This window comes from Folsomia candida, unplaced genomic scaffold (assembly GCF_002217175.1).
Source record: "Folsomia candida strain VU population unplaced genomic scaffold, ASM221717v1 Fcan01_Sc010, whole genome shotgun sequence".
Taxonomy (NCBI): Eukaryota; Metazoa; Arthropoda; class Collembola; order Entomobryomorpha; family Isotomidae; genus Folsomia; species Folsomia candida.
Window position 1 is genome coordinate 5,134,406 of NW_019091202.1, and position 12,288 is coordinate 5,146,693.

The window sequence follows — 12,288 nt, forward strand, 5'->3', positions numbered from 1 at the left end:
ATGCATACGTATGTACATATGGTTATCATGCACAGTACATGCAGCTTATAGGTAACTGTGTGGTCATATCTCGATAAGCAAGGTTATCACATAATCATAACGAATTTTTCTGCCTAGTCACCTTAACCACAATAAACAAGGAATATAATTTAATTTCAATTTTTACAATTGTTTCGCCTAATTTGTAAAGCTATTATAAAAGCACTTCTTGTTACACATGTGAAAAATTCAGGTATTTTTTAAATTAGTTAAATTCACAATTCCAAACGTTTTGACCATTGAAATATTTAATTCATGAAAAATGTCTCCCCTCATGAAAAAAACAATACATTAGCTACAGATAGTTAAAACATGTTAAAAGTGTCACAAAAGCTAAATTTTGGCGATTATTTACTTGTACTCATGAGTAATCATCCACATTTCGAAAACTTTAAAAAAATTCAAACTCGAAATTTCTGTCGATATTAACTTTACCCAACTTTAAGATGTAAATGTTTTTTTGTCGAATTTTAGAGATCTTGATGCATGAAGGAATAAAAGCAATGTCCCCAAAATTTAATAACAATGTAACACGTGCTGAGTGAAATCTTCAATCGTGCTCGTAACTACGTACAGGCATAATCTGAAAGTGTAAAAGATAGCCATCAATCATACATAAATAATCAGAATTAAGGTACAATCGTCACAATTTCGTCATCAGTGGCCGCATAACTGGGTGCACAGTAGGATAACGTACTCTTATCTCTGTTCAACTTTAATATTTCTACATACTTATCTTGTAATGTTAATGTCACCCAAATGCCCAGCTCCATATGCGGCATGGTCTATTAATTAATGATGAACCAAGCTTCCTTGACGCAAATTGTCAACACGTTTTACACCACATTAACGAGTGACAAGTTGGAGAACTGTCCGATTTTTTCCAGTTACACCGTCGTCACATTGTTTCCTACTATTTGGGTATAAAATGGACCAAAGTCATTGCCCACGATCAGTACAGGATCCAGCTCGAACAAGAACATTGCCAAATATCTACTTATAAAAATTAGCAACATTACGATGTCGTTATTAAAATGTTTAATTGCCTTGTTTCTAATGGTACACGGCACCTCGTGTAGCTTTGCTCAGGTCACCCAGTCCCCTGACTGTGGCAGGGTGGAGGATGAAGTGAGAAATTTCGTAATTTTTTTTTACAAAAATATTTGTCACAATTTTTTTAATTTTTGCAGTACCAGCCGTACTGTCCGAAATGGGAACCTCTCCCTACATACCATCCGTACCCGTACGACTGTAAAAAGTTTCTCGAGTGTTCCAACGGTGTGGCGGTAGTATGTGCATTTCACTTAGTTAATTTGCATAATTGCATATGTCCCTTGGCTATGCAAATTATGAGTTTCAATTTTTTTTCAGGGGCAATGTTGTTCCCCTGGGACTGTCTGGGACCAGTCGATGCTCGTCTGCAACCACGAGGGAAGCACGCCATGTGTAATTTTCACGACGCCACCGCCCACAACGACCACTCCAACGACGACGACGCCAACGACCACGACGTCAACGACCACGACCCCAACGACCTCGACCCCAACGACCACGACCCCAACGACCACGACGCCAACGACCACAACGACTACGAAGCCAACGACCACGACCCCAACGACGACGACGCCAACGACCACAACTCCAACTACTACTCCCAAAACAACTACACCTGCGTCAACAACTACAGAGGTTAGATTACTTAACATGTATCCACCTTAAAGATTTTACTCGCTAATTGCTTTACATTTGCCAACTTCAGGACCCAATTACCTGGATTTGCCCGGAAGGTTACCAAGGACCAATTGCCCATCCGTACGATTGCCACTACTTCTATATTTGTGATCCCGGAAGGCGTGCGTGCCTTATAGAATGCTCCGCTTCGCTGTACTACAACCCGGTAAAAATTTTCAAAACTGGATGAATATTAGATATAAGAATATGAACATGACATTTTTCGATTAAATAAACAGAACACTGAACAATGCGACTGGCCCAACAATGTACCTCATTGCGTTGGAGGCACTCCCCCACCGGGCACACCCACCCCAAAACCACAGACTACGACACCCCTGCCAAATTACAGAAACCAACCGAAAACTGATGAGAGCAATGTTTCGCACGATCCTTGCGAAATGGATGAGACATTGCTAAAATATATTAGGAATGCGAATGCAAATTATTTTTCTTAACTGGCCAGATCATTTTTGAAAAATAGTGCCCAATTGTGTGTCAAAAATAGACTTGATAAAATTGAAGTGTAATTGCTAAAGCTTAAATTGATTTTGCATGAAAAGCTATGTATGCTATCACCTTGGAGATCATGTGATCATATTGTGAGGTTTTAAAGGTCACAAGCACGGCATATGAGGTCTTGCAGCTATGTGTACATTGTTACATGATTCGGGATTTCAAAAAGGCTGACCCATCCCACCCTTACAGTATGTATGTAGACAGTTAGGGCCACTCTTCGACGGCAACAGATTAGTGCTTATGGAACAGTAGGAAAACTTTCCAACCTGGAAACAATATCTACCTGCTTGTATAAAAGTTAGAAATAGTGTTCCGTGTAGTTATGTAAATATAATTAAGTATGCAGGTAAAAAAATGTTGCTGACTTGCAAACTGAATCCTTAATTACATATTCGCTAACACGAAAGTTTTTTACATTATCCTCATGCCGTTAATTTAATGGTTACAAAAAATTCCAAGAGTGGGGAAGATGCATATAAATATTTTATGCTTGTGGATCAAACAGGTATGTATGTACACTCTTAGAAAAATCAATACCAGATCAATACCAGGCGGTATTCATATGTGACTCTACCGTTTTGGTATTGATTTAATACCAAGCGGTATTATTCTGCATTTATACCGTCGTGGTATAAAATGTGACTTGCGGTATTGATTTTTTTTGCATCATGGTATTCTTTATTAATACCGTGGGGTAGGAATCGAAAACGATGCGGTATTAAATGAGTAAATGCGGTATTAACCAGTGATACCATACATTAAGAAAAATAACGGTTTAGTACTGCTTGGTATTGATCTTAACGTTATTTATTTGATACAATTACAACTTGTAATTCACAAATCAACAAATTTTAAATGACATACATAAATATTTACAAAAAATGTAAATTAACCAGATGCAATAACTTAATCATAAAAGTATCTAGCTTACACACATGTAGAAGAGTTGAGCTGACTGGATCTATTGTACAAGCACAAGTAATTTAAAAAATAAATTGTTAAATAAATCACATTTTGGGGTATTTATTTTACATCTATTTTCTTGATTCAAAATTATCAAAATTACCTCCAAATTCGATAGGAAATCTCCCACTGAAACAAGTGAAAAACAAGTTGTCAATTAGCTGAAATTTGAATTTCTACACACGTTTATTTTATTTTAAATCGTTGTACTTATTTGTAAATGTATTCACCAACCTAAAATTATCCTGAATCCAACATTCACGGCCGGAACTAGAAACTGGTAGATGATCTCGCTAAATATAGAAGAATTAAATTAATTAATATAAAGCAGAAAATAACAAAATTTTATGGAATACCTATGTACCAAAAGGTAAACCAAAAAGATAAATAAATTTATGTAAGCTTACCCTTTAATAAGAACGTGTCAAAGTTTCCATCTGATGTAATCAATCCCCCCCCCAAATAATTCACCAGCCGAACTACTTAATTTAGCACTTACTTTTATGTTTTAAAAAGAGAACGATTTGCAACTGCAAGTGAGTAGTTTCTAAATCTCGCGCACAAGTCTATACCGGACACACTTGAGACTGGGTAAACGTGGTATAAAATCTGTATTGATGTTTTACCAACTCGGTATTACAAGTTAATACTCTCCACGTACAAGCTCGTGGTATTGATTTTTCGAAATATTTTAATACCGAATCGTGACTGCGTGATTATACCAGCACGACGGTATTAAAATTTTTCAAGGATCAATACCCAGTTTCTAAGAGTGTATCTGTGCAGATTACACTACGCAACATATTTATTGTCAAAGTACTTACCCAAATAGGAACACGCGAATCAGACACGACAGTTTTAATTAATCTAAAACCAGACTGGGATATTTTGTTTAAACTTCCCTTCTATTGTACATCAAGGCATGGATACGTACAGTTTGAGGTACATGTAATTCTTGTATAAAACTTATTAAATTTGGGGTGTCATTCCTAACAAGCTGCTACGCTATGGAGATTTTTAACTTAGCTAACTAGTAGTTAGCCAGGGTTCGGAAAAACCCAGGGTTTTAATCAAAGAAATTAGAAAGTATCATCACCAGCGTTGTGTCCCGGTAGAGTATATCCTTCTAAAAGCCGTGATTACCTCGATATCTACGTATCGTAATGTGACTATTCATAGCACTACTAATTCGTTCGGGGAAAACGTAAGATCAGGGTTCGGAAAAACCCAGGGTTTTAATCAAAAAGTAACGACCCAGGGGTTTTAATGGGTTTTAATGGGTTTTTTGGGTTTTAATGGGTTTGATGGGTTTTATTTAGTTTTATTAGGTTTTACATAAGTAACACATTGAACAACAATTTTCACTCTATTGCAATCCAATTTCAATTAATATGCAAATCCTACTTGTCCATGTTAGAATTTGTATCCGTTTCGAAATAGTCCTGTTTAACTGGTCATAGTTTAATACTTTATGAGAATATATTTCGAATATTTCCTCTCATCATAATGAAATCCAAGTTGTTTAAAAGTTTTTAAACTTTAATATTTCAATGCGATCTTAACGTGTATTATCAATTCTGGAAAAAATCGAGTACTAATCGAGTATGAACAATGAAAGTACGTATGTATTATGATCGAGAATATAATAAGTGCTTTTTACAGACACACTTCTTTTGCTCATAATAAAGTACTTCGCTGTCCATAAGTACTCGATTTTTCCAGAGGTGATAATTAAGATCGCCTTGAAACATTTTAAAAAACTTTATAAATTAAAAAAATAATATAGTATTTTGTTTAATTTATTCGCTGAGATGAGAGGAAGTATTCGGGAAAAAGTATTAATTATGACAGCAAAATGTAAATTAAATGTAATTAAATTATGTATGCTCAGTTAAACATACCTCGTTCCGAAATTATTATTTTTATATTTTTTGTCACTTGAAACCTGTAATGGCACTCGCTGATTTATTCCTGGTTTTCAAAACTTACAGTATTAATCAAATATACTGCTCAGCTACCATCAACTTCGTCTAACGTATGACAGCTGTTTTCAGCTTTTAGAATCTAGTTTTAAGCTGAAACACAGTTAAAACCCATTAAAACCCGAATAAAACCCATTAAAACCCGAATAAAACCCATTAAAACCCAAATAAAACCCATTTAACATGGTAAAACTCAATGGGTTTTATTCATTAACAACCCATTAAAACCCATTAAAACCCAAAAACCCCAACCCAATAAAACCCTGGGTCGGAATACCCTGCTAACTACATAAACATATTTTCTGGCTGCGTTATAAATATTATCAATTACGAAGGCATTAATATTCCATCCTCAATATCAGTACCCATTTGGACCACGAGATACAAAATAGGCTTATGCCTATTTTCGACTGCTTTTACTCAACGGCCTCCAATAATGTATAAAATTTTTCCAATCGACCACTTTAGCAACTCAGGATTTCCTTCGTGCGTCTCATTCAAGGCAACTACTGAGATACCTCTAAGAAAAAACGTAGGCCAACAACGCGGATGGAAATGTTTGACGCGATTCTACATCTTACCACCAACCAATCGACTTGCAGGTGTTCTTCCTCCCGATCCCTACGAGGAACGGTTCTCCTCAAATGAGGGACTGATGATACCTTACTATCGGATAGGGTATCACGTTTTGTTGCAAGGAACTGGTAGTAACTTCAACTTGTGGGCCAATGAAATGCTAGCCTTGTTGAATGAAAATTCTGGCCTTAATATGTTACTCATGTTGGTAGACAACAGTATCATATCAAATTTCCAGTTTTGCTGTAGATATTGCCATGGTTGTTTTCAGGTTTGTTATGATATTGACGTTCAAAAATTTGAGGAGGTACAACTGGAAAACGTAGCGAAGGGGTTTAATATAATGGGCGACAAAACCCCTTGGGCTACACGTGGAGATTGGAAATACTTAAAATACGGAACTACGAAATTTTCCGAAATCGGACGTGATGACGTGAACATTGATGGTATACTGGTAAATCTGATTTTGGCAGGTAACGTCTCCGCCCAATTTGGCACAGGTTATTCTCTATCCTTCCAAACGGAACCTCATATTCTACCTAATAGTACATTGTTGCAAAACCAATGCTTATCCTACCAGATTAAACATCCTACAATTAACATGATTGCCAAATTTAGGATACAACTTGTAACGAGTTTGCGTCCTTATGGTTTCCTAAGTTGTTCACAGAAACGAATTCCGAAAACAACGCTAGAAAATCTGATACATGTATTTTCATGGCCCATGTGGATTGTTTTTATAGGCACTTCAATTTTTGTTGGTATATTCCTAATCTCGACTTCAAAATCTAAGCTGTCAAAACTAGACATATTAGCGATGGGATATAACATTTTCCTCGAACAAGGTTCCTCAATTACGAGAAATTCAAAAAAGGAAAAGCACATCTACTTTGTTTGCGGGTCGTTCCTTCTAATGACAGTTATTATCACAACCTTATCCCGTGGTGATAACGTGCAAAATACAATCTCACCTATTCGTATTCTCCCTTATGGGAATTTTGACCAACTAATTGAAAATGGGTTTACTTTTGTCGACGAAGTGATTAGTTACCTGACCCAAAAAGCACTGCAAGGGCAGGCTGCTGGATGGTACCCGGCAAATTATCTTGCACTGTCCAATATTGATACATCTTCTACTGCGATATCATCCAAGGTATATCACCACTTGGTAAAGGGGAATGTCCATTTGGATCATTCTCATGTAAGACCTGAAACCAACATCTGGTGGAACTATCCTCGCCAAATTATTACAAATTCTAGTGGATTTTCTTGTGCATCTGAGAAAATGGCATATCTCGGCTCAATGGAAAAGTTACAAGAGGCGAAAGCTTATTTGGAAAAGTATCGACCGGGCCCGGAATTCAGTATTGGGAAGGAACTTGTGGGAGTGATACCGACCGGTTGGGTTCTTGAAAATGTTGTTGATCCAAGAATTCCAGTTAGAATGAAGGCACTGCATCACTCTGGTATTGCGAAGAAGTGGATGTGGTTTCAAGAGATGGCAGGAAAACTGCAGAATCGCTCTAATGTGAAAGAAATTGAGCCAGCTGCATTAAGCCTAGATGGAAATATTGCACAAATTTTCAAAATCTTCTCGCAGATTTTGTTGAGTACTGCATGCCTATTTATGATTGAAGTAATTTACTGCAAACTGTCTAATGTAAATATTAAACAGTTTTGTATTTTATGCATCATAATATTCAAAAATTTTGTACCTAAGGTTTTTGCTTTCAGTGCGGGAATATTTGCAGTACTTACTATAATGGCAAGAAAGAAAGCGAAGGATGTACGTAAATTTTGCTTGTCATACTATTACCTATTAAAATAAGCTAAATGCGCAACACAATTTGTTCATACATACATCCGAAATTTTCCCTCATACCTGCATGCATTTGTACCTAATGCTTATATTACAAATCCATGTAATTGGTAACTCACTACTTTATTGGCTATTGTATTAAACAGAATGAAATAAGTGTTTGCTTGCTGCGACCGAAGAATATACTTAAACTTAATGTTGCTAAGGAATTTGTTTAACTTGACTAAGGAATTTTTTAACGTTGATAAAGAATTTTTTATGTTGCAAATGATCTTTTCACGTTGCTAAGGAATTTTTTATGTTGCTAAGGAATTTTTTTTACATTGCTAAGGAATTTTTTATAATCATAATTATAATCATAATCATCATAATAATCATACTAAAAATGATACTGAAAATCATAATAACACTTAAAATCGTAATCATACTGAAAATTATTTATAATCATACTCAAAATCGTAATCATACTGAAAATCATACTGAAAATCATAATCATACTGAAAATCATACTGAAAATCATAATTATACTGAAAATCATAACCATACTGTAAATGATACTGAAAATCATTATTATCCTGAAAATCATAATCATACTGATTATAATACTGAAAATCATAATCATACTGAAAATCATATTGATATATAAGAGTTTGACCCCGATCAAAATAATATACAAATTTTTCTATCATTTCACGATATTTGTATAATTCTAAAAATTTCTCAGGTGACACACTGGTCTTATAATTCTCTCCTATGGAAGAAAGGGACGCCGTTTGTTATTTTCTTTAAAATTAATCTATTGATTTGCACATGACATACATTCATATGATCGTAAATAAGTAAGTTAGCCACCCCTTGCATTAATTGACTTCCATTGTCTTAGAAATTGTACACCTTGCACATGCCTATATAATCCAAAATAAACAGCTTGCTGCAGCCAACAATTCCAATTTTTTTACAGATTTATCATGAAGTACTTGCGCTAAATTCAGTATGGATGCCAGTCTTATAAATTATAAGGGTTTTGAGTAGTCGACATGATTATAAGGTGGTGCAACTGTTTAACTTGATGATCTAATGCCTCACCATTTCTCTCAAAAGTTAATAGTACCAAATTATGCTGCAATTAAAATATTTAAACTTTGGTAATCATAGATATATTCAAGTGGAATTATTGTGGTTGGAATTTATATCGTCCTGCTTATCGTTGTCGTCATTTGTCGATCGTCATTTTTGATGTTTTGCCGTTGTTGTTGAATTTTTACTTGGGGCTTGTGTTGCCTAGATCACATTTTTTCATGACGGGATCACTGGACTATGTGCAATCATGGGAACAGTTTTTAGTAAAAATCTCATTTTACCCGCCGACCACACCTCTTACCGCCAGTGCATGTGGTCGAGATATGTGCTAATCTAAATACGTATGAATAGAAATATAATATGCACATTCGATTCTGTAGAACATAATAGAAAAATATCGTTGCGTTCTGACGTTATATTGATTTTTGTAATTTGTTGACCTCTTCCGGGTGTGGTCGTAAATTCTGATCAAGGTTTTTATTGCAGATCAATGTTGTCTATAATATATATCGGACGAAAACATTTTTTCAAAACATTTTTACCGTTCATGCAGATGTCTCTTTGGTAAGGAACAATTTGTACTTTTATAAAAGTTACTCCTTATTATCAGTAGTCAGAAGTTAGAAAGAGTTTTCCGTGTAATTAAAGGGTGTTAATAAAGTCCGATCCCATTTTTCCTATAAAAAAGTGAAGGCTAGTATAAAAAAAACTACCCGTGATACTTACAAAAAATGTTCGACATATTTACCTTAGTATTTGGTCTTGTTACCATTTACTTTAACCATGCCCTCAACTCTTTGTTTAAGGCTCTGTGCTAATTTTTCCAATGTGTCTGTGGGAATCGAATTCCATACATCTTGAACTTTTTTTACTAGCTCTTCCCTCGTCCGGGGTTGTGGTTCTTTGTATACATTTTCCTTAAGTATGGACCACAGGTTCTCCAGGGGATTCAAATCTGGGCTGTTTCCGGGCCACACCCCCTTGCTCCAGACCGTTGAAACTTGCGTCTTGATGAGACTCAAACTCGCTTTTGCTGTATGGGCTGTAGCACCATCCTGCATGAAAACTATTTTTCTTTCATTCGGAAATATTTCCTTGTTCCCCATGCTATCGAAATAGATAGGTAATATTTTTTCCATATAATACTTTGCATTGACTGTTTGGCCTTTTGGTATGATATGTAGAGGAGTCACGCCACGTGCACAAAATCCACCCGCTACCATAACTTTAAGCCCGAATTTTGGGACTGCTCTTGATGGTACATCCGATTTGTTTTCTGTCCTGTAACGAACATTTTGTTGGTTCAATTTTGGATATAGCTCAATAATAGATTCGTCAGTCCAAAGGATGTGACTGCGCAATTCTTCACCAAGTCTTTTTTCACTCAAATGGCCACTTTTCTGAAGGAGTTCTCCAAATTTCAGACGGTCATCGATATTTTTTTGTGACATGAGAGGTTTTTTGGTTAGTTTGTAAGCTGTGTGACCCCACTTCGTAGTTTTCACAAATTTTTGCACGGTCACATAGTTAATTTGCTTCTTCTCTTTATAGCGTTTTGAGTCATTTAACTCCCTTGCACAATTACGTAATGAACTACCGGTTTTCTTGTAAAGTCTGTTTTTAATCATTCTCTTTGTGGTAGGTGACACCTTTCTGGGTCGCCCGGGTCGCTTTTTGTCGTGGACAAAATTTTTGTTCTTCCATTTCCAAACAGTTCTGCGGCTGCAGCCCAATTTTTGCACAATTTCTGCAGGTTTAAACCCCTGCTGATGCAATGTTTGTATCTTAACTCTAAGATGCTCATGACTTACACGTTTAGTTGTTCCTCCCATGGTAAAAATTTGAAATAAATAACTTCACTGGTTCAAAAGTTCCAGCTGAATTTGTAACAACCGCGCTCCAAAAAATTCATGGGATCGGACTTTATTAACACCCTTTATGTAAATGTAAGCATAAAAACATTTTCTGCCTCACACAATTACTGATTCGTTAACTCGAAAGTTTTCCACATTATCCTCATGTCCTTAATTAACTGGTAACAAGGTATTGCAGGCGGTGGAAAACAACATTTATTTTAAATATGTTTGAAGAAGAAATACGTGCATTAAAACACGCAACACGAAGCTTGTCGAAGTACTTGCAAAAAATAGAAACACGCGAATCAGACACATTTTTATTTAATTAAGCTAAAACCAGACGATGCTATTTCTTGCTTGACTTACCCATTGCCATACTGTTTGAGGCAAATGTTATTCTTGTGCAAACTTGAATAGATTCGGAGTGTCATTCTTAGCAAGCTGCTTCGCCATGGAGATCTTAAACTTAGCTAACTATATCAACATATTTTCTGGCTGCGCTATAAATATTATAAACTACAAAGGCATTAATATTCCATCCTCCATATCAGTGCCCGTTTGGACCACGAGATATAATATTGTGGATTTTTGTATATTTATGACACCTTTCACTAAACGACCTCCCATAAAGTACAAAATTTTTCTAATTGACCACTTCAACAATTCAAAATTTCCTTCTTGCGTCGCATTCGAAGCAAATAGGGAGATACCTCTAAGAAGCAACGCTGGCCAACAGCGAGCATGGAAATGCTTGACGCGGTTCTACATCTTTCCACCAACCAAGCAATTTGCAGGTGTTCTACCCCCTGATCTGTACGAGGAACATTTCTCTTCACGTAGGAAAATGATCCCTTATTATCGGACGGGGTATCACGTCTTGGTGCAAGATGCTGAAAGTTACTTCAGAATTTGGATAAATGAAATGCAAATCCTTTTGAACGAAAATTCTGGGCTTAATATGCTGCTCATGTTGGTAAATGACAACGTAGTATCAAATTTCCAGTTCTGCTGTAGATATTGCCATGGGTGCTTTCAAGTTTGTCACGATATTGGTAATGAGAAATTGGATGAATTAGAAATAGCAAAAGTAGCGTACGGGTTCAACACTATGGGCGACAAAACCCTCTGGGTGATACGTGGCAATTGGAATTACTTAAAAAATGGAAGCATTAAATTTTCAGAAATTGGAAAAGATACCGTAAAGATTGATAGTACACTGATAAACCTGTTTCTGGGAGGTAACGTATCCGCAAAATTGGGAAGAGGTTATTCATATTCCTTCGAAAGGGAACCCCATATTTTATCAAATAGTACCTTTATGCAAAATCAATGTTTGTCGTCCCATACTAACCATCCAACGATTAATATGAAGGCCCAATTTCGTGTGGAACTTGTGACAAGTGTGCGTCGTTATGGTTTTCTTAGTTGCTCAACTAGGCGTACACCAAAAACATCGCTAGAAAATTTGATATATGTATTTTCGTGGCCAATGGGATTCTTGTTATAGGCACGCCAGTTTTTCTTGGTATATTCCTTATGTCGACTTCAAAATCTTACCTATCAAAACTAGACATTTTAACGATGGGATACAACATTTTTCTAGAACAAGGTTCATCAATTACGAGAAATTCACAAGGAGAAAAGTACATCTACTTTGTTTGTGGCCCGTTCCTACTAATGTCAGTCATTATCACAACTTTATTTCGTGGTGACAACGTGCAAA

The 12,288-nt window shown here is 36.0% G+C and overlaps 1 protein-coding gene and 1 long non-coding RNA gene across 2 annotated transcripts; one reads left to right on the top strand and one right to left on the bottom strand.

Moving 5' to 3' along the window:
• The first annotated feature begins 1,095 nt into the window (after window positions 1-1,095).
• LOC118436686 (integumentary mucin C.1-like) lies at window positions 1,096-2,294 on the top strand. The gene is made up of 5 exons (XM_035855204.1): window positions 1,096-1,167; window positions 1,230-1,328; window positions 1,411-1,728; window positions 1,799-1,936; window positions 2,010-2,294. Exons 1-5 carry the CDS (start codon window positions 1,096-1,098, stop codon window positions 2,226-2,228), a joined length of 846 nt encoding a protein of 281 aa, XP_035711097.1. The 3' UTR covers window positions 2,229-2,294.
• A 560-nt stretch (window positions 2,295-2,854) lies between these two features.
• LOC118436835 lies at window positions 2,855-3,770 on the bottom strand. Its single transcript, XR_004835725.1, has 4 exons — window positions 3,660-3,770; window positions 3,487-3,545; window positions 3,356-3,381; window positions 2,855-3,250 (listed from the first exon to the last, which is right to left on the bottom strand). It is a non-coding gene; the product is annotated as an uncharacterized LOC118436835 (long non-coding RNA).
• Window positions 3,771-12,288: the final 8,518 nt, after the last annotated feature.